The sequence below is a fragment of the Bombina bombina genome, chromosome 1 (assembly GCF_027579735.1).
Source record: "Bombina bombina isolate aBomBom1 chromosome 1, aBomBom1.pri, whole genome shotgun sequence".
NCBI classification, from domain to species: domain Eukaryota; kingdom Metazoa; phylum Chordata; class Amphibia; order Anura; family Bombinatoridae; genus Bombina; species Bombina bombina.
Genome location: NC_069499.1, coordinates 631,096,113 through 631,119,297, shown reverse-complemented (window position 1 = coordinate 631,119,297; position 23,185 = coordinate 631,096,113). Strand labels below are relative to the sequence as shown.

General features: G+C 36.6%; 1 protein-coding gene across 1 annotated transcript in view; it reads left to right on the top strand.

Annotated features, from left to right (window-relative positions):
• The first annotated feature begins 11,798 nt into the window (after positions 1–11,798).
• EFNB1 (ephrin B1) overlaps positions 11,799–23,185 on the top strand; it is a 119,664-nt gene continuing 108,277 nt past the window's right edge. The window contains exon 1 of the mRNA XM_053699039.1: positions 11,799–12,187. Coding sequence (XP_053555014.1) covers positions 12,081–12,187 — 107 coding nt within the window. The 5' untranslated portion in view covers positions 11,799–12,080. The remainder of the gene's footprint in view (positions 12,188–23,185) is intronic.

Below are 23,185 nucleotides of genomic sequence, written 5' to 3'. Positions count from 1 at the left end.
GAGAACAAAGCAAAATTGGTGATAAAAGTAAATTGGAAAATTGTTTAAAATTACATGCTCTATCTGAATCATGAAAGTTTATTTTGGCCTAGACTGTCCCTTTAAACATTCGGATATCTTTATCCTTAATAAATAGAGGGAGATTATTCATCATATACAATATCTGTGGAAACAAAATGGATTTTATCATCATAACTTTCGCTGATAATGAAATTGGAAAAAGACTCCAACGTAGTAATTTGGAAGTTATGTGTGAGAAGAAGGGCGTGAAATTAAGTTTATACCAAATATAGTTTAATATAGTGACACTTTTAATTGGCTTAAGAACATTTATTTTACAAGCAAGTCTTCTACAATTCAGTATTTGCTATGCTTACTGTCCCTTTAAGCCCCCGGTAGCCAGTAACACATACAGACCAGTTGCTTATCTCTCTCACGCTGAGGAACACACACAGAGTGAGATTTCTATAGGGTTTATCCTCCAAATGTTTAGGGCCCCAGAAAGTACAGTGATCTAATCTATAGACAGACATTATACCACTCAGTACAATCATTTAACCTCACTATAGCCTGTCAGTGTCTGACATAATTCAATGAATAAACTCCCTTGCAGTCAGTAACATACAGAGAAGAGGGATATAACCTGTTACTGGAAGGGGAACACACATAACCCTTTAGTGGTGTTCTGATGATCCATAATGTCTGGTAGATGCACATGATTCCTTTATTTGCCTCCTCTTTAGAGCTAAATGATGTCACATGTGACATAATCTATAATGCTGATGGTAACATTATTTATCTAGACTTTGGTCAGGCATTTGTTTGCTTGGTGGAGGGAAGAAGTGTTCACTGTTTCTCAGGGGTGCACATGAGGGAATCAGATGCTCTCTAGACACCAGGAGGTGTGTTTGTACAGAAGGCACAAGGACTGTGCTGTAGGCTACCCATAATTGCCACCTTTGCCTCCCTATCTACAGGCCTTATGGACATATTTGTAAATTAATAAATTGTATAAAAGCACACAATATAAGGGAACGCATGGTGACTGAAATCTTTATTTTGACATGTGCTAAATTTGCAGATTGTGTGTTCTCTGTGACATATTGTGTGCTCTATATGAAATATGATGCCACTATACTATTGGTTTTCTTTCTATTTTTGTGCAAAATACTGTCCCTTTTTCTGATCCCAAAGAACTATAGTGAATCCCAAAATAAAAACTAACCCTGGAATTGATGTTTAGGATTCGCAAAGGACGGCATGATATCTCAAAGTCCTGTAAATTAAACTGTATTTAAAATAGTTTCTAGAAGCTTTTTAGATATCTATACTAAACCATACAAGTGTCCCAGATTCTCTATCAATGTAAAGACCAGATGGGTAGATTCATTTCTAACCGCTTCAGATTCATCAATATCTGCTATTCTAGGAAGGACTTATGAAGGAACAAGTGTGTACGTTTAATTGAATCCACTACACAGATTAACTTTGGATATGTTAAGACTGGAGAGGCTTTTAGTGAATCTAGCCCAGTAAGACAAATATCTCTTTTTTCTGTCTTTTTGCATGTAGAGTATTCACTATTAATATGAGAAAACAGTGAGTGCTTTTTTCATATGCTGAATACTACCACCTAGGAATTGTAGATATTTTTCTCTGGAGAAGTCTCTCAATCCTTAGATAATCTAGGTCATTAACAGTACTAAAACTCAGAGCTACAATTGCTGCCTTCTGGTATTTATTTAGATAGTAACTCTCTAGGGAGTAGAGCCATTTAATCTTCTTGACTCAGTCTGACTATCCCTTTCTTGTCTTTTCGTTTTTTGTACCCCCTGTATAGCTCTGCAGAGTGTGGGTACATTATTATACAAAAAAAGAATGATTATATTTCCAGGCCTGCTTAGTACCTTATGATCAGATACACGGCTTAAAACCAGGTGATTGGATTTATAACAAAAGTGCTATACAAAAAGAATGTCCATGCAGGAGGAAAGAAGTCCTTGTTTTGTGTATAATCAGCAATGGTCTCAACAAGTAGCTAAATGAGTTCTTATCCCTGCATTCCCTTATTCTTCAACACATCTGCATTTGATTGCTTTCTGAATAGATTATTACTTTATTAATAAATGGGACTAAAATTTTTTAATAAATACCAGTATCCAGGGACAATATTTTTTTCCTAGTGACAGAAGAATCAATCTGAGGATCACCTCTAAGGTTGGGGACACATGATCACTCTAAGCATTTAAGACAAAACTACTCTTAAAGGGACATGAAACCCAACATTTGTATTTCATGAAAAATAAAATAGAACATACAATTTTAAACAACTTTCCAATTTACTTATATTATCAACTTTGTTTCATTCTCTTGGAATCCTTTGTTGAAGGAGCAGTAATGCACTACTGGGAGCTAGCTAAACACACTTGGTGAGCCAATGACAAGAGGCATTTATGTGCAGCAACCATTTAGAAGCTAGCTCCCAGTAGTGCATTGCTGCTGAGCCTACCTAAGTATGCTTTTTCACAGAAATTGGTAAAATATTTAAAATCCCATGCTCTATTTGAATCATGAAATTTTAATTTTGACTTCACTGTTCCTTTAAGAGGATGTCTCGGTCATGTTCAACATTTCATTACAACTCTCCTGCAAAGCCTCTAAAAACTCTCCTTAATAGAATTGAAAAGGGTATCTCAGCCACCATAAAGCTGTTGTAATCCACAGTCCTGTGTAGAGTTTCAGGCCAACCATGCAGATCAATTTACTCTAAAGTTCTTAGCACCTCAAAGGCCATAAAGCATTACAAAATATGTCAAAGATCTTCATGTGGTGTATTTAGTTTTGTGCTGCCCTAGGCACTGTGAAATCTGCTGCCAACCCCTAAAAAAAATTAGCTGATATTTGCCTCATATATTTATCACAACTTGATGCCAGAAAGGCATGGGTGGGTTGTGCACACCTACTAGACAAATAAAGATAATGTGTTTAATAAAGAAATATGGCATTTGAAGAGCATCGGAGAAGCAAAGCATAATACTATAAAACTACTCTCAAAGTGTGCTTTCCAGCTTAAAAACTCTCCTGGGCACAGGCCAAATAGGCCTAGAACTAAATACGTACTGCCTACGGGTAGGCTTACCAGAAGTCCCAGTTTGACTGGGATTGTCCCTGTTTGGAGGTGGTGTCCCAGTGTCCCATTTGATTGTTCATTCTGTCCCAGTCGGTGCAGGGATTACAAATACTGGCAATGCAAAAGCTGTTTTTTTTACATTCTGATTGCAATTGGCTAGCATAGCTGATATGGGCGGTATTATCACGAAATGCTATTCTGTGTACGTCCCCGAATGCCCCCTCAAAACCCAAAATGAATTGCAAGTACCACACAACCCTCCTATTGGAAGCCACACTCATCTTTTTCTGTCTCTTCTCTCACTATTATACAGCAGATGCAAAGGTTAAATAGAGATTTAAAAATTAGCCTTTGTTATCCCCCCAAATAGAGCATTCAAGTGCAACAGATCAAATGACTACTCTTTTATATGGGTGAAAAATAAAAGGCACTTTGGGTTTCTTTAGTTATGCCCCAGACTGGTCAAGCAGTAGCCTCCCATCATTGAGCATTCTGCCCCTGCTCTATAACTACTGACAGTTCATTCAGTTTTATTACTAAAATCTGGTCATGAACACAGACCAGCAGTTTAATGCTTTCATATCACAGTACCTACCTCCATCCCTGTACAATTGCAGGGCCTGTATGTGTCTCCTTATGTGCACCATGCTGTTGTATTGGTCAAACTAATGATAATTAACACTGCGAACACAGATGCCAACATGTATATTGTTCAATATAATATAATTCCTCTATATATGTAGAAATACTAATTTGCATAGCCATATTTTTACCATCTCTTAGTAGTTTCTGCTTTAATTTCTGACTTTTCCAATCCTAACTACTTTCATATAACTGAATGATCTATTGCCACTTATCGATACCTTCTTATCCAGTCAGATTAAATGATAAAGAGATTAAATGATGCATTTGTGAGGTTTTTTTTAAATTAGCTCCAGTCGGCAATCACCAGGCCCCATTGAGCACGTCCCCACTGGCACCACATCAGGTGGTCCCAGTTTCACCTCTAAAAATTATGGTAAGCCTACCTACGGGGAATCTCACTATGTCTGTCCCTGAAATGCATTTCAGTAAATCCAGGGTAGATTAGAGTATTTTGCAGCTATGTTCATCAATGTCCTTTAACCCAATCTCAGTTTCCCCTATCAGGGCAGATTTAAAGGATTTAACAACCTAGGCACATGTGAATCTATTGTAAAGCTTGCGCTACTAACAACAAAAGGAGAAAAAGCCCAAAGATCTGGCCTCTTGGTACCTGCAGAGCATCCCAAAACAGACCGGAACACTGTACAGCGGCTCAAAGTTTTTCAAGGAATTCTGGGTATTTCAAAGCACGCTAAATATATCACAAATCACTAAAATGTATTTACCAACACAGCAGATGGTATTTTCTGTACACCAACACTGCAGAACTATACAAAGCGTATGCTGCCCCCAAACCCCTGTACCCACCCATTTTAGCTTATATTTACCTTATACTGTATATGTTTCTTACAAACACACTGAGCAGTTAATCATTCCTGCAAAAGGAGAAAAAAAATCCTGTATGGTAGCAAAGTCCGATCCTAGAAAACCTGTTCAAATAAATAAAGTACAAATGTCCAAACTGTTAGCCACCACTATGTCAGTTGCATATGTGGTGAGGTGATGATATCGGTATTAAGTAAAACTTCTAGGTAGGGACATGTAGAGTACTAAAAAGTTTATATAAGAATGTCCAAATTGGTATTAGGATAATAATAGTACCACTGCAAAATATTTGTGTAATAAAGTCACAAGTAGTGTATTGTATGTAATATGTCCCCTCTATTTTAAACCACCATTAGTCTGCAATGGTATTTACAAAACGGTACTCTTAATGCGGCATCGAGTATCAAACTGACGAGTTTTACGCATGCGCTCCTGCTCTTTATCAGAGATCGATGAATCTCTGATGAAGTGCATGTGCGCATGCATGAAACGCGTCAGTTTATGCACAGCTGCCTTTCCAAACTGATTGTGAAGCAACTACCAGAGTTTGAATAAATCAGCTACCACAGCATTTGGTTCATCGGCTCCAATTTCTTTTCCCTATTTTGTTAATTATTCCTGCCAGACACACAGTAAAGCGTCCCCTGTCCACCTCAGCTTTGATAAATCTAGCTCTTAGACTAGTTATAAACCATTCTATGTCACTGGAGAGCATGAGATTAAGACATCATAAAACCAAGCTGTTCTTCAAAATCTGCTGCCCTCCTTAAAAATCCTTCTACCCCAGGCACAGGCCCAGTTGGCCTGTGCCAAAATACGCTGATGTTCCCAGATTATACAATATGGCAGTGGTTTTTAAAGTGTGAGGCAGATCTTCTCAGGAGGGCACCAGAACATATAAGAGGAGGCACAGGAGCAGTGACATTTTGCACTTACCTATGAAAAATTCAAACTATTTTTTTTTCTTACAATTTTCTTTAAAAAAGAAAGAATAAAGTAACATTTATTGGGCAGGGGGTGTCTTGTAAATTTCATCAGAGGGGGAGGCCCAACACCTGAGATTTTGAAAACCCCTGCTACATGGCAATCCCAAATCACCTCACAATTAAACAGCTTAGGAAAAAAAAAAAAAAGGTTATACAGAGAGAAATGTGAGATTTAGTGAATGGGATTTCTTCAATAACAAAGGATCTCAATCATAGAATGTTTGAGTGGTTGAAGAGGGTCCTTATTGAATCTACCCTTGTGTTATACAGTATGACACTCCTAATGTCCAAATTAAAATAAAACCATAGGCACTTATACAACTTTAAACCATTTAAAAGTATCACAATCTTGCCAAATACATCTTAAATTACACATGGCCCTGCTGACAATCATGGCCTGGGCACTATAGCCTAGATGGGTACAGCTTTAATGTTTGCTGTCTGAAACTTTTGTAATGCAGGCCGCAATCTGGCCCTGATCAAAGTCAAGAAACAGTTCATTATGCTACCAGCAGGAGGCACTCTTACTCCATCAACGTGAAAAGTAATGTTCTGATAAAAGCGAGTCTGAAATAAACGTTAGGACTGTTATTCTAATGTCTGTGATAATGTTGGTGTTTAGTTTATGTACACAATTCCACACAAAAATCTTCAACAGCCATGAAGACAATCACAGGTGATCAAATGTAGTCACTACACTTTAAAGATAAATCAGCAGGACGTTTGTGCAATTGTACATTGCTCTCACAATAGCTTTTAAATAAATTAACAGCAAGAGTATTTAAAGCGTATACCTCCAGTGCAGTATTGAAGTGGTTAATAGTATATCAAACCAGGTCAATTATTTGTTTAGGGAGGTTATTATGCCTAATAACCAACATGTTGTTATGTTAAATGAAACAATACCCTAGTTCATATCATTATTATTTACCTACAATTAATATTGATGATGAGGTCATTGTCCTCACTTCAGCATAACATCAGGATTTCCACACACTGTGAAGATACCCAGAGCTAACACACTTTGCAGTATATAATAATGCCTGTCATAAGCCACTTTTACAGCATACCTGTGTTTATTCTGTGAACTGGATAGTTGCTGGAAACCTTATTAACTTTAGACACACTTGTTTCTTTAAATAGAGTTAAGTGGTAGTTTGCGCTTGTGTTGGAGTGTTAAAACCACTAGAATTATTTTTTTTGTGCTCAGCAATTTGCGCTAGTATTTCGAGTTGAAAGTAAAAAGTTTACGCTATCATGTTTGCAAAGTCGGGGTAACAAAAAGACTTTGAGAAGTAGCACTCCCCCATAGCCTTCAATAGAGCCGAAAAAGTTGAAAAAACATAACACCCACAAGTCCGCAAACACGATTGCTTTAAAAGCACAACATAAGAAGATAGTATTGCACATAGCAGAATATGTTCTATTTATTCTTAAAGAGATATTAAAATATATATCTGATGATTCTTGGTAAAATATATATACCTATATATATATATATATATATATATATAATATAGGTATTGATATATATATATATATATATATACAGATATATATATATATATATATATATATATATATATATATATATATATATATATATATATATATATATATATATATATATATATATATAAATATCTAGTTAAAATACATAAAACATATTGCCCTATCCTCAGAACATTGGGATGTGAAATATTTACATTAAATACACAGTACAACACTTTATTAAATATGAATATGGCATAAATATGTTTTTAAATATTTTCATCTACTTAAAGGGATAGGAAAGTCAAAATTAAACTTGCATGATTCAAATAGAGCATGTCATTTTAAGACACTTTTAAATTGACTTCTATTTTTAAATGTGCTTTGTTCTCTTGATGTCCCTTTTTAATAAAGAATACACAGATATCATACACTAGTGAGAGCTAGATGCTGATTGGTGCCTGCACACATTTGTCACTTGTGATTGGCTAATTAGATGTGTTCAGCTAGCTGCCAGTAGTGCAATGCTGTTCCTTCAACAAAGGATAACAAGAAATGAAGCAAATTTGATAATAGAAGTAAATTGGAAAGTTGTTTAAAATTGTATGTTCTATCCAGATCATAAAAGAAACACATACACCACACACACACACACACCCCCCCCCCCCCCCACACACACACACACACATACCCCACACTTTTTCCTATATAATTCACAACTGACTGGTGAAAAATACAAAGCCCACTGCAATATCAGTAACCCCGTGCCATTACATGCGGACTATTTACTAATAAAGAGTTGGAGAACTTATGGTTAGGGTACAGATAGTAAATAACTGGAGAAGCCAACACAGCAACATAGCTGTTATTTATATGATCATGGATTGTACTACCACTCTCTATACATAGTTACCATGACCACTTTGAGAACCCATTTGTGAAATTATAAATCAATAATTACAGTAATTGCATATTTCTTAACATTACCGAGGACAATGAAATGTCATTGTGTGTTTTGTTTATGTTTGCCAATAATAAAGAACAACACTTAAGAGCTTACTTAGAGGAATGGGTTTACCTTGCAGCTATTGCTAACCCCCAGGGATTTCTCACACTCCCTTTAACCAGCCCCATGTGCAGGAAGCTTAATCCGTACATTATCTACAAAGGCTGGATTTTATTGAGCTGTTACTTTAACACTTCGCAGAAGATTTAGAGATCCTTATCTCGCCTCCTTAACTGACCGATCGCTTGTAAATCTTATTACTAACAGGGAATTTCCTTCAATTTGCCAAGGAATCTCCAATATAAGTTTTGCACTAGCATGCGGGCTCCTCTCCCTGCCTATTTGTTCATCCTCCTTGTCCCCAGAGATGCCAACCCTGCAACATGCGTAAAGTAATCGCGGCAGCATACTGCCTAATATTTAATCATGAGGATTCTTTATTTAAGCACTCTACAGGGATTGCCTTACCCCTCTCAGACTTAATTGACCCCCTACTGCCAACCTTCAGGGGTCGTCCTTATTTACAGAGTTAGGGACATACCTGCTCTAATCTCACCACGCACAAATTTGCACGATAGATTCCGTCTCGCCACAAACCATAGATTTGGCAACTAATAAATATCTAAATACCAACGCGCACACTTGAGTCACCCTTTTGATGTCTAAGAGCCAAGAAACTCTCTCCTGCTTATACAGTTTGAGAATGAATGGTATTATTATGTCCGGGAATTTTATTTTGCGCACCCCCCCCCCCCCCCAATAAATAAAAATGAACGTGGTGGCTTTACTCCATACAAGCAGAGAGACCCATCTCCTTTTTATTTCTTAACTATAGATATCAGCAAATATGTCCCTACCTTTATATTTTCACCTCTGGCTGCAGAGATCTCCACATCATTCCGAATCCCTGCCTACAAATTCACTCTCACCCTCACTACCCATGCCTCCTTCACTCCCTGCCTATAAATTCCCATTTCTGATCTATCTCCCTCTCTTACTCCCTGCTTACAGGTTCTTGCTACTCACTCCCCTTGCCCCCTTTACACCCCGCCTGTATGTTGTATTCCCATCCCTTACTGTAGAGAGAGATCTCCCTTCTTCGATCCCTGCTCGTGCTCTCTCTGCCTGCGGTGACTTTACAAATCACAACTGCCTGCTAATCTGTTTATCTAAAGTTTTAGCACTTTCTTAAATTCTTAACTGCTCCTCTCTCCCTTCCCCAGTAAGCTTGCGGGTGCATTAACTGCCTAATCGGGACACCTCAGCCTTTTGTCTCAGTGACTGACACACAAACACAGCTCAACTCAGATTTCACTTCTTTTACTGCAGTTTCAACTCTAATGTTTTGGCCTGTTTCCTTCTTATAAAACCCTCAAAATGCATCTGTCTAGGGCTCTCCCTGTGCAGTTTGTTTGTAATTAACTGACACAATAAAATAATCACTTCTGTTTGATTAAGGCTTGTGTTACACAAAATCATTTGTCGGATCACTGTCTTGGCAGATAAGGAATTTATATCATGATTTGATCCTATTAGTAATAGAAGTATTTAATGACTGGCCAAAGCCCAGAAATCCGATATAAAACCTGTGTTCAATAAACACTTTATTTTCATATCAAATTTAATTTATTTGACTGAGTTTTACCTCTTGTAATAATCACAAATTTTATTTTACAACATTTGTGTTAAATTTGTGCTGAATTACAGAAAAAAAATCTGAGCCTGTTTTTTTTTTTAAGACTGTATTTCCAAGCAATGACTGAAATAAAATATTCCACTTGGAAAAAAAGAAACATCAATGAAAAAAAAATAGAAACTTTAAAAAGGTCTGTTTGCAATAAAAATACTTGCGCGCTTAACAAAACCACACAAACAAAATGTGCAGAAACGTCAACCACCTGGATCTAAGAGTATAAATCTGGGACATAAAACAGTCACACGGGCATCTTTTAATCCCTCTAATATGACCTAAAAAATAAAGGAAGCCCTTAATATGCCCATAAACTTGTCATTATGAGCCAATGAAATTCAGACCTCACCTTGTGTAAAACGTGTTGCTGCATATACTATATAAGACGTATATAGAGGAGAATTCATGAGACAAAATACAATATATTGAGGGGATTTATTTTACTTTCATTTGAAGGGATCAACTAAATCAGCTCTGCTAAACTTTTTCAGGCACCAGTCTGCTTTTTTTGTAGACGCAAATGGTGTAGGCCTGGGCACGGTAAAAATCAATGTGACGCATTACATACACTGTCTCCCTCCATGCACAGCCTGTCCTGTCTCTATACAAACATCCAGCACTTCAACTCGAGGCATTACAATAGTCCACCATCTTTTAATTCAAAATAATACACAGCTAAAGAAATAAATACATGAAAAAACAACCCAAAAAAATATAGGTTAAAGTCTGTATTCTCCAATAATCTGACTGAAACTTTATGCTTAATGTGTTTGCATGCAGTAGTAAATTTATGGATTAAAAATATATAAACAATTTTGCTTGAATAAAAATTAGTTTAATGACCCTATAAATAAGGTCTAATTAACACCACAAATGTTGTTAGTTTCACAACCAACAGACCATGGCCTCAGTGCTACACCCAGCATGGTTTAAGGACAACACATTCACTCTAGTTACGGTAAAATAATTTGAGGATTCCTATTTCCTGGGAACAGAAAGGTGAGATGTAACCTGAGAGAGATCGCTAGATGCCTATTTAGGGTTTAGAATAACAAGGAACTAAACTAACACGTTTACATAGAGTTGAAAAGAGCTTTCTCGTTGTGCAGGGACCCGAAAGGAGAGAGGGCTATTAAGGACAATGTAAAAGGGCAGGGGTTGACCTACCCATTGTGTGAAGGGCACCAACCTGGGCTCTCCTGCCAGGTGAAGCAGGCAGGGGTTATACACCCCACAGAGAACAGAAGCATGTCTGCCCCCCCAGGGACTGAGGTTGGTGCATAAAAATGCAAAGAACTCTTCTACAGTTAGACAAAACTCTCTCATTCTTTTGTTACCGTAACGAGACGATTTACTACACAGTCAGCTGAGTTCTACAACTTCATAAGACTGCAACAAAGGATAAGAGAAAAATAGGTTAATGTATAATTATTAGACAAACCTAAGTATAAAGAAATGCTGAACCACAGCTAACATGGTGCACATTTCAATTACATTCGACTACACAGTAAAAAATAACTCTAAAAGGTTAACACGCACATTTAGCTTCATGAGAAAGATGACGTGACCTCGGGGCTTGCACCAGGACCCTCGCCACAAATTATTCTGGCCAAGTAGTTTCCTTTTTAACAAACAAGTCCGTGGGTAGCATTGTGATGCTAATACTATATATATATATATATATATATATATATATATATATATATATATATATGTGTGTGTGTGTAAAATTATTTTTTACAGCATAATGATGTTGATTGGCTTTACTCCCGTTATTGTGCTAAGATGTGGCATCTGTTCTCTCTTTAGAACTGTAAAACTTATTTTCAATGACACAGCGCCTTTAAGAGGCGGCTCCCCCATAAAACACGCCCCTAATAAATGTTTTGGGGTTTGGCTTTGGTGCCGAACTGTCAGTCCTGAATTACTATTGGTTGAGATTGTTGGGCTGGCTGGGGCGCGCCTGTGGGGGCGGGGGATGGTGGTTGCTGCGCGCTCGCGGTGCCTCAGTGTGAGCCGGGCGGCTGGAGGGGACAGGTCTGCTTTTGCTCCTGTCATAGAGAGTTGGAAGCGGAGCTCGAAGTGCCGTAAAGGAAAACTAGAACTGGAGCTTATCATTGTGGGACATACACGCGGATACCGAGCCCGGCATGGAGCTATAAGGGCTACTGAACTGTAGAGGGAAACGTATTCTCGTCCTGGAATTGGGGTATGGGAAGCTCGGATACCTGAGGGAGTACTTGGAGGCTTCGTATATTGGAGAAGTTCGATTCAGCCCAGGATAGGTGCGGATACTTGTGTGTACGGATGGCGGCTCCCCGGGAGCTACTCGGGCTCCTGCTCGCTATGTGCCGACTGTGCGCGGTGCTCAGCAAAGTCTTGGAGCCGGTGACATGGAACTCTCAGAACCCTAGGTAAGGCCGGACCTCAGGGATCTTACTGTCCAGGGGGAGAGAATGCAGGTGCTGGAAAGAGGGTGATGTGCTCCATGTTGCCCCACAGGATTGTTTCCTATCATTTTATGTGATGGTTAGCGCAGGTTTGTGGAATTCGCCGTGCACCCTCAGTGTACACTGTAACTCTGTGTGACTCAAATAATGTATGTACCCACTGTGCGAGTCAGTATAAACTAACAATGGGTCTAAACGAGCCGATCTGACAGCCTGTGTGTCCTCTGCTCCGCTTGCCTTTATAAGTGCGGAGCTGGACTAAATCAGTCTGCACTCCGTACCAAACACAGGGGATGGCTGGCAACTTTCAGCCTCGTAATATGTCACATTCTGGTCTTCTGCACTAGTTTAAATTGTAGTAGATGGCAAATAGTATTGGGGTTTTATTAACAACTCTATATAGCAGACAGACCCTGCTCCCCCCTCCACTCTGCCCTTGTTACCCATAACCCCAACCGTTTTCTCTTCTCTTGTACCTCAAAAATATCCCTGTACGCTTCAGAAGTCTCTATTGTTTACCTCACATCAATAAATCAGCCAGCAGAAATTCTCCCACTTCTGTGAAATATTACTTGTTACTCCAGCCCTGTCACTGAAATAAGATTTTACTATATTCACTAATCCTTAATAACCACCTTCGTTGTGGGGTGTTTCCTTGTTAAAATGCTTTTGTTATATAGTGACATCCATCACTTGTAAAATGCTGTTTTACAGCTTTAGTAGCAGACATTGGGTTAACATGAGTTTACAGGAGCCCCCAAGGGCAAACAAACTGTGCCTACTTATTGCCATTAAGATACAGATTCCCTCTGTAAGTGGTCATTTATGGTGTTCTTGTTCCCCACTTTCTACATGTTGGTGTGATGAAAAATGAATACAGTGTATTAAACTATTGTATTTTCCTGAAGTCCAAGATGGATTGCATGTTTTCCACAGAGCTATTTGACTTTTCAAGTTATGAACCTTTTGAGTATTTGCTGTTTATTGGCTATTAATCACAACCATATGCACAATACATAGAGTTTATATAAAAGTAAATGCTCAGGAAATGCCACAGAATGAAGGTTTACCCCCTGAGTGCTTCCATTTAAATTAAAATAACTTGAAGATCTTTTCATTTTTTTTAATCACAACATAGAAACAGAATAGTTTTGACAAAATCCAACTCAGCAGTACTATTGAATTAGAACTTGGAAATGCAGTCTGCAGTCCATATAATTGTTTTGTTTGGAGGTGACTTGTGCTGCTTAGTATGTGGAACCTGCAAGGTTTGTCACTACTCGTGAGCAACAAAATTTATGAATGCATTGCAGCTAATATTAAACCAGTATTTTTACAAAGGGATTTTCAGTTTGCACCCGTTTCATGTTTGTTGCTCTAGTCACTGCATTCAAATCTATCTTTTAATTGATAAATTGTTAATCCTCTTCCAAATTTGTGAGACGAAAAATGTATATATCACTACATTATGCTGTTTCTTATCTTCAGTTGCTGTAAAATGAAGCGCTTGCTTTAATTTTCATAAAAAAAAATCTGAAAACGTATATGATTCAAGCCTGCCTTAACAGGGCTGCTTTTCCCAATGTTATAGCACTTGCAAAAATGTGTGCACGCCAACAAATTGAGAAATAATTTACTTGAGCATTTTTACAATGTCTCCCCAGGCGGGTGTTCCAGATATTGTTGTTGGTAATATGGCACTCAGGAGAGATGGTTGAGATGGGAACTGTAGTGGCGAGCATAGGTTACATGCTAAGTCTGCTTATGATGGCCTGGACAGTTTTTTTTGAATTGCCGTTTTAAAAGATAGTAAGTAGACTTGGCAGACATTTGCTTTCTATATATTTGGCTGCGATAGCAGAGCAATTTTGATTGTAAAATGTAAATTTGTTAAACAATTGTAGGCAGTAAGAGCTGAGATTTTAAAATGTGGTTCAAGTTGTTTATAAATGTGGCTTTAAAATATTTTGATGTTATGAAGCTTCCAGCTTCCTTAGGTTTCTAGTAGATTTCTGAATGTCATATCCATTGTCTAGTCCTGAAGTTAATTATTGTATAAACTTAGAATACAGCCAATCTAGATTCAGTCTCTCTATAGCTCAGGATAAAGTAACAACAATCCAATTAATCTCATTTTAAAATGCTTTAGCTGCCACACTTGTTTTGTGGTACTGGTACAGCTAACTTGAATAAGAAAGGTGCTGTTACTTTTTAACTGGTTTTGACGTGTGTCAGTATAGATGTAAGTACTTTTAGTTGGTGGACTTGTTGATAAGGTCTATTACCTATTGATCTGAAGAGGTTTGATTGTTGGAAGCTACTTTTATTTAATGTGCTGTCATTACAATTCATTAAAATGCTGTCCACACCTTTTAACTGCAGACTGTGAAAGGCCCATAAATGACATGTTTGAAATCTTACATGGAATTTGTTTTTGAAAATTATAAACTGTAAAAGACATTTTAAGTGTATGCTAATAATTATCACTTTCTTTTAATAAGTGATACAAAGTTTATTTTTGTACTTGCAAGGTCCCTAAACTATAGAAGTACAGTATATTAAATGTATCTTAAGAGAGTCCTATATTTAAAAGAATCAACATATAGCTTCTTAATTGAGATGTATGATCTTAAATCCGTAAATTATTAGAAACACCCTGTGAGAACATCCACCCTCCTCCAGATTTTAACTTTTTCTATTGTAATACAAACACACATAAGCCATTTCCTGGGCAATCAGCACAACAAGCATGCCTGTTTTAATTATAGTTTTAGGCATTGTTTGTGTGTATTTATATGTATGTTTTTAGGTATTTCCTCTGCAAATATGTGCTTGATTAAAATAGAGATAACTTTGCCTGATGAGATCTTTAGCATAAGTAATGTTTAGTGTTAATTAAGAAATACTAAATAATGTTGACCTTCACAGGCTCATAGTATCACCAACTGCTTCTGCCATGCTGCATGTCAGATTTTCTTTAATTTCTGAATGAAATGTAAGAGATTTTAAAACAAGCTACCGAAAAAAAAGTTTTTCAACTCTTGATTTAAAAAACAGAAACAAACAAAAAACCTTCACAGTGGGGTTTACTGATAAGAAATCTGATTTGCTTAACAAGCTATACACAATGAAAGTATCTATTAAGGAAGTGTAGGTCTGTTGTGGCGTAATAGCTTTTAGTGAGCACTAGCACATTCGTTCAATATGGAAGTAGCCATTAATGTAATTTCTATAAAAAAAAATCTTGTTAATGGCTACATGCCAGTAAAGGTGCCGTCTGCTTCTTTTTCAAGTTTTTTTTTTTTTTTTTATTTATTTTAAATAAAAAAAAAAGTGTCATTTTAATTAGTTCAGTTGAACATAAACCTGTTTGCTGCCAGAGGGAGCTGTACCACATTGTGAAGGTGCCTCTACTGCTCTCCGCACTCAGTGTCTGAGGACGTGTAGCAACATTGCATTCCATTCAAGTATTTTTCTTTCTTTAAAAAAATGGTTCCCATCCTTTTTTGGCTTTGGAAAACACTTGGCATACTTTTGAAATGAATATGCTACCTTGGTTTTATTTCTATAATCTTGTGACACTACAAGCATTCTTTTAATGCAAAATAAAGATATACTAATTTTCATTTACAGTGCACAGAGATCTGTATACACAATGTTGCACAATGTGTTCCACTTTAAACTTTTCAATGTTGAGCTTATTTTAAACAAGGATATTGTGAGCAGTTGGTGTTTTTGTTTTTTTTTCTGCTCACATTTTATAAAATCCCTCACCAGAGGGCTGCACGGTTAGTCCAACGTTAAAAACTTCTATTTTATATAAACATTAATCAGCTACCATAACAAAATAGAATTCTATATTTTTTTCTCTTGATGAATTTTGTGTGCCCTGTTTGAGCTATGAGTTTTTCTTTGATCACTTTTTGTAAAAAATCAATGCATGGATAGTTGTTTATATAAATTTGAATTGTTTTAAAATTGCAAGGGAAATCCCCTTCCAGTTTTGTGACAAAGTGGCTGTTATATCAGATGCTTTGATTTAGTTTGTTCCCTGTTAGTTCAGGATTGCAAACCTCAGACACAATGCTATCTTGTCCCTATGTCAGAATGAGTGCTTCTGCAGAACAGAGCTGCAAGGCTTGCAGGGCATAATGCGCGGTTTGCCTCATTCCATCATCTTTAGTGTTTTTTTTTTTTTAAATTTTTAACAAATATTAAAGTTTAGGTGTCCACTCAGTGTTTAAATTTGTCTAGCAGCCTGCTTGCCTTCATAACACTTTGGATGATAGAGCTGCAAGACATTTTTACACACTTCCTAGTAATGAGCTGCAGTTCTCTTTATTTGTCAAAATGTTAATGCCTTTTAAATACACATATTGATACTGCCAGTCTCTTCTAGGCAAAGTGTGTGAAGGATCCTGAAATCTCCATTTACGCTCATTCTGTACGCTACAGAATCTTGTGCCTCAGCAGAAAGTGACCTAATTTCATATGAAACGCATTGTTTTTCCATCCATGAAGGTTAGATTTGGCCTTAGGGATGATTTAATGAGTTATCTTCTTTAGCCAGTTTTGTCCTTTTATCGTTGTGATGTTCTTAAAGAAAAACGAGACAATAGTATGGTAATATCATTACTGAGTGTTCTTATACTGTTAGTTAATCTGAACAATGAAGTTTCATTACACCTAATTAAATTGAAGAGGTTTTGACAGCAGGGGGAACTGTGATAATTACTTTATTGGTCCTTTAGAAACTCTGGCCCATGTTTCTGTAACACTGCTACCTCAAAGTGTATCCAACCTTGGTGTTGTAATTATAAAGTTATAGATCATTATTTGCAGTGAAATTTTCGCATATGTTTTTAGGTAAGTCTTCTACAGAAGGCCTAGGATTATTAATGCCAAGTTTTAAGAGGCAGCCTGAACCCATTTTTGAAAGCATTTTCTTTTAATGGATCTCATATTTTTGATGATTCAAAAATGGCTGCCACTTAGATAATATCCAGACACATACAGCTGCCTAATAGTTCAGTTTTTACCTTTTCCCTGTACAGCAGTATCTTGCAGGACCATACATAACTTTGAATATTAAACTTTAAAGCTTTAACTTTTGGCTAGTCATTGTTATACAAAGAAAAAAACATTTATTTTTTATTTCATTTAAAACAAGAGCCAACATTGTCATAAGAGCCTAATGTTTAATGGGCTTTAAAATAAAAATGTAAAACCACAATCTCGCTGAAAGCTGAAAAACAGTGGGTCATTTAATCATATTCTCAATTTTAGTATGCAACATTAAAAAAACAACAACAAAAAAACTCATTGTTGGTACCATGAATATTACATTTTAGATTGCTTAAAAACTTTGATTTTTATTTTATTGCATTTTTAGACTCTTGCCATCTGTTTTTAATTGGTTAAGAATTGTTCAAACAGTTGTTCCCTGGGTCTTGCATATGAACTCAAGATGGCTGTTAAAATCATATTTTCTGTTCTTTGTGAAGATTTTTGCAGGTTTTCTATAAAATCCCTTCCATGAATAACCCTTAAACTACCATATAATAAAACATGTTTTTACAAATTCTAGAACTAGTAAACTGCATTGTAACACACACACACATATATCTATCTATCTATCTATCTATATCTCTATCTATATCTCTATCTATAATCACTTTTGTTTTACATGGGTTTAAAAATCTGTTTTATTCAAAGGTTTTTTTGGATTTGCATTTTTTTTTTAAAACATTTTATTTTGTCACCAAAATTAGCATTTTTCCTTTTCTATAACAATTTGCAACACATGATTAAAATATTGTGTGGTTTCTGAATGCAGTTTACTTATTACAGTCCCCCCCCCCCCCACCTCCCATTTTTTTTCCTGCCCATCATGTAAGGCTTTAATACAGACGCTGCTAGCTTAATTTGAGGAATACAACACTGTACAGCCTATTGGGCAGAGGTTTGATACAGAGGGTATATGCTGGTGGTTTGGAAAGCAGTGACATTTCTGCTGCCGTAATGGTTTTGTTACAATTGCGGTAAATAAGACAATAGGATTCTGGTAATTACACTTTGCTGTGTTAGCAGTGTGTGGCAGAAGGATTGCGACAGGAGAAGATTGTTTCTCTAACAAGCCCTCATTTGCAGCCTGCGTCTATTCATTTCCATCCACTCCATAATTCACATTGTAGCACCTGGATTTAATGGATTCAGCTCTCATTTACAGTACAGGTTTATTTAGTGTAGTCTGTTCTAGCAAATGCTTGGCATAGCAACTAAATTATACAGCCCTCTACGACTGACAGATTAATATTCAGTATGTCACTCTCACAGGTTGCTTGCACTGTTCAATTCCCCCTACTCTTTAGAGACAAAATGCAATAAGGCACCCCAGGAGACAATACCACCACCTCCTCCAGTACCTTTTTCACTAAAAAGATATGACAGATTCTACCATGCAGATGCTTTAAGAAAATACAGTTCACAGGATGCACATGGAGTGGGGGGGGCAGTGCAATATTGTGCACTCGTGTTTAACAGACACATCTTGTAGCAGGGTATGCTGCAGAGAGCCCTTTGCATTGTAACGTTTTTTTTTTTGTAAGGCAAACCCAGTGTTGTGGGCCTTAAAGTGACAGTAAATCCTAGCGTTTTACAAACGCTATGATTTACTATTGAAACAAATAAAGGGGACTTTCATTCATGAAGTATAAGATACTTCATGTAGAAAGCTCCTTTGATTCAATCGATCGGCGCTCTTAGCTGCTACAGCAGCCCACGGCTAAATATTTTTTTGGCTAAGAGGTGACGGTGTGGTAAATCCGGCTTGGCGCCCATGGGAGCTGTATTTACCGCACGGCTATTGGCTAAGAGGTGAAAACGTCTCCTCTTAGCCAAAAAAATATTTAGTCGTGGGCTGCTGTAGCAGCTAAGAGCGGCGATCGATAGAATCAAATAAAGGAGCTTTCTACATGAAGTATCTTATACTTCATGAATGAAAGTTCCCTTTATTTGTTTCAATAATAAATCCTAGCGTTTGTACAATGCTAGGATTTACTTTCACTTTAAAGGGACATTAAACCCAAACATTTTCTTTCATAATTCAGACAGAGAATACAATTTTAAACAACATTCCAATTTACTTCTATTATCTAATTTGCTTTATTCTTTAGATATCCTTAGTTAAAGAAATAGCAATGCACACTGCTGAGCCAATCAAATGAGGCATCTATGTGCAGCCACCAATCAGAAGCTACTGAGCCTATCTAGATATGCTTTTCAGGAAAAAATATCAAGAGAATGAAGTAAATTAGAAAGTTGTTTAAAATGGTATTCTCTATCTGAATAATGAAAGAAAATTTTTGGGTTTAATGTCCCTTTAAAGCTGTGACTTACTTTTTGCAAATTATTTTTTACACATTTTGCTTTTGCTTGACTGAAGTCTAGTTATTAACAAATGTGTGTTTTCTTTTTTGTCGTAAAGTGAAAGTAAATCCTAGCGTTTTACAAACGTTAGGATTTACTATTGAAACAAATAAAGGGGACTTTCATTCATGAAGTATAAGATTCTTAATGTAGAAAGCGCCTTTATTTGCTTCAATCGATCATTGTGTTTACCTTGTACAACAGCCCACGGAAAAAAATTTTTTGGCTAAGAGGTGACGTTTTCACCTCTTAGCCAATAGCTGTACGGTAAATCCGGCTCCCATGGACGCCAAGCCGGATTTACTGCACAGCTATTGGCTAAGAGGTGAAAACGTCACCTCTTAGCCAATTTTTTTTTTTGCCGTGGGCTGCTGTACAAGGTAAATACAGCGATCTGTTGAATCAAATAAAGGAGCTTTCTACATGAAGTATCTTATACTTCATGAATAAAAGTCCACTTTATTTGTTTCAATAGTAAATCATAGCGTTTTGTAAAACGCTAGGATTTACTTTCACTTTGATAAAACCTTTTCTTTTTCCCCCCCTATGTTTAAAGTTTTTAATTTGGTCTCAGCTGCCTGTTGGTGTGTTCAATCTAAATATCACTTTCCTCATCTTTCAATTTGAATAAATTTCCTGTCCTGTTGTGGGGCATACATAGTATATACTGTATTACTCCTGTAATCAAAGATACAAGGCACCAGTCACTTCTGTAGGTGGGAAAAAAATTGTTGTAGCAAGTCCCTCTCATCTGCCTTGCAGACTTATAAGGAGAGAGCACCAGTTTTAAACCTCAACTGGATATTTTTTGCTCAGGTATTGGAAACAAATCCTCTCCTTAAAATCTTGGGGGGGGGGGGGTTGAATAGCATTATTAACACATTAACCCTTTGATAGGATTTTGCTTTGTGTGCCACTGAGAAGGCAGGTTAGCAGCCTATTACAGTGTACAGTTATCAGCCATTTTCAGTGCTGATGGACAGATATGCCATAGTACACTACAATTTTCTACTCATTTGGCTTCTTTGCCAAGTGGCCTTTTTCAAATACTTAATTATTTTTTTCCCCTAGGGAGGTGGCAGGGAAATACTACTTTCTGTGCCAGGAAAACCATTTTTCAGGCAGATTTAAGTCTGAATTTCAAGTGAAGCGCAAGTAACCAATTCTGTATTTTCTGGGCCTTGCCTTTGGAATGTGAGTGCCTGTACTAGCCTAGACATTACACACCCACAATGTTGGTCTCTGTCTGTTCACTAACATTATGCTTTCTGAGCATTAACCTCTATAGTGCTGCTACACAATAGGTCCTTTATTGATAGGTTTTTGTTTTTTTCCATATATTTGTGAAACTGAACTCGGACAATACTTTTTCTTTTTCATTATTCAAATAGAACATACAATTCATTGCATTGCACTACTGCCAGCTTGCTTAAAGGGACACTGAACCAATTTTTTTCTTTTGTGATTCAGATAGAGCATGCAATTTTAAGCAACTTTGTAATTTACTCCTATTATTAATTTTTCTTCATTCTCTTGCTATCTTTATTTGAAAAAGAAGGCATCTAAGCTTTTTTTTTGTTTTAGAACTCTGGATAGCACTTTTTTATTGGTGGATGAATTTATCCACCAATAAGCAAGAACAACCCAGGTTATTCACCAAAAATGGGCCGGCATCTAAACTTACATTCTTGCATTTCAAATAAAGATAACTAGAGAATGAAGAACATTTGATAATAGGAGTAAATTAGAGAATTGCTTAAAATTTCATGCTCTATCTGAAACACGAAAGAAAAATTTTGGGTTCAGTGTCCCTTTAACACATCTACCTAGCCAATCGCAAGAGACAAATGTGTGCAGACACTAATCAGAAGCTATCTCCCACTTGTGTAGGATATGTGCGTATTTTTCAACAAGGGATACCAAGAGAACAAAGCACATTTAAAAATAGCATGCTCTATCCGAGTCATACAAGTTTAATTTTCACTTTCCTATCCCTTTTTAATTTGTAGCCTGAAAAAATATAGATATAAATATTTTAAATCAAGAAGGACTTTTGCTGAGTATTACCTTGCAGTAAGACAAAAAAAGGGAAAAATGTGCTTAGTAGATATTTTTAAAGAGAAAAGAAAACCAGAAGGTTTTCCTGCACAATCTGTACATTGAGCTAGTAAATATCATTCCTACTCTTTTTATAAATTGTCTATTAATTGGTTTAGTTTGAATTGCTCTGCTTGCTGAAGAGTTAATCAATTCTTTGCTCTGGGAGACTTGTTTTGAGACAGTTTCACCCTAGTTAACCTTTGGTGATATTAACATTTAAACAGTGATTTATCTTTCAAAAATAACAGAATTATCAGCAGTGGAGTGCTGTACAAACACTGTGTTGGTCCTTGTTATAGTTAGAGCCTAAAATCATGTCCTAATGCTGTGTCTGACAAATTCTCTTATCTTGAATCTTTTACACATTAAAATCAATGCAGCTGGGATCTCGGCCTGCCACAGATATTCACTGCAAGAACCGGTAACATTCTGCTGCATATTCTCAGATCTTTAATCGTTTCTATAGGTATGGTCTATAAAAAAAATAGTTGTATATTTACGTTTTTTAAACAAAAAAAGTATTTAAACATTAAAAAACTAAATCTGGTCTTGTATGAATTGCCTTTTTTTTTTTTTTTTTACCTAAATCCAAATGACAGAGAAAAATGGTTAATATTTTTGTTTAATGTCATTCCAAAAACACATAAATGAAGCCTCATAGTAAATGAGACCTAAAAAAGAAAATGCAAATTTTTAAATTCTTTTATGGCTATTTAAGTTTTATGGAAATACGTGAAGGTAAGAGTCCGGATTATGGACCTTGAGTGTGCTGATTTAACACTTTAGCTGGGGTGTTTTCCATGTCTCACTCTAAGTGGGATAAAACTTTCTGTATCACACTATATATTATACATATACATACATACATACACACACACACACACACACACACACACACACACACTTGCAATGGACAGTGTGACGTAATTGAGTCCTCTATCTGGCATATTTTGCTTTATGCATTATTGCATTTCTCTAAGCTGTACGTTCCAGTGCACACGTATAAAAGGATAGACGCTCCTTAGACCATTTGGTGATTTTTTTCCCTGTGTTTCACAGAGGTTATCGTGAGAGCCTGCCTGCCACAGCTTGTCATTATAGTGTCCCTGCAGGAGATTTTTCACCTGACTTTCAGATAGCTGCCTATAAACCCAAAATGTCATTTGGAAAATCCATTAGATAACTGAAGCTTCTGCCAAGAAGAAAAACAATAAAACAAAACAGCAAGTTGTAAATGTGTTAATTAGTCTTGGGACACAACAAGCTGCATCATGGCAGATAACAAACTTTTCAGAAATGTGGTATGTCAGGCCCTGTAGCATTGAAGGAGTTAAATGCCTCTGATAGAAAACACTAAGTGCATTTGCTGTTCCCTACAGCCTAGAGCTTAGTGACAGGCTTTCACAGACGTCAAAAGCAAAGAAATATATCAAA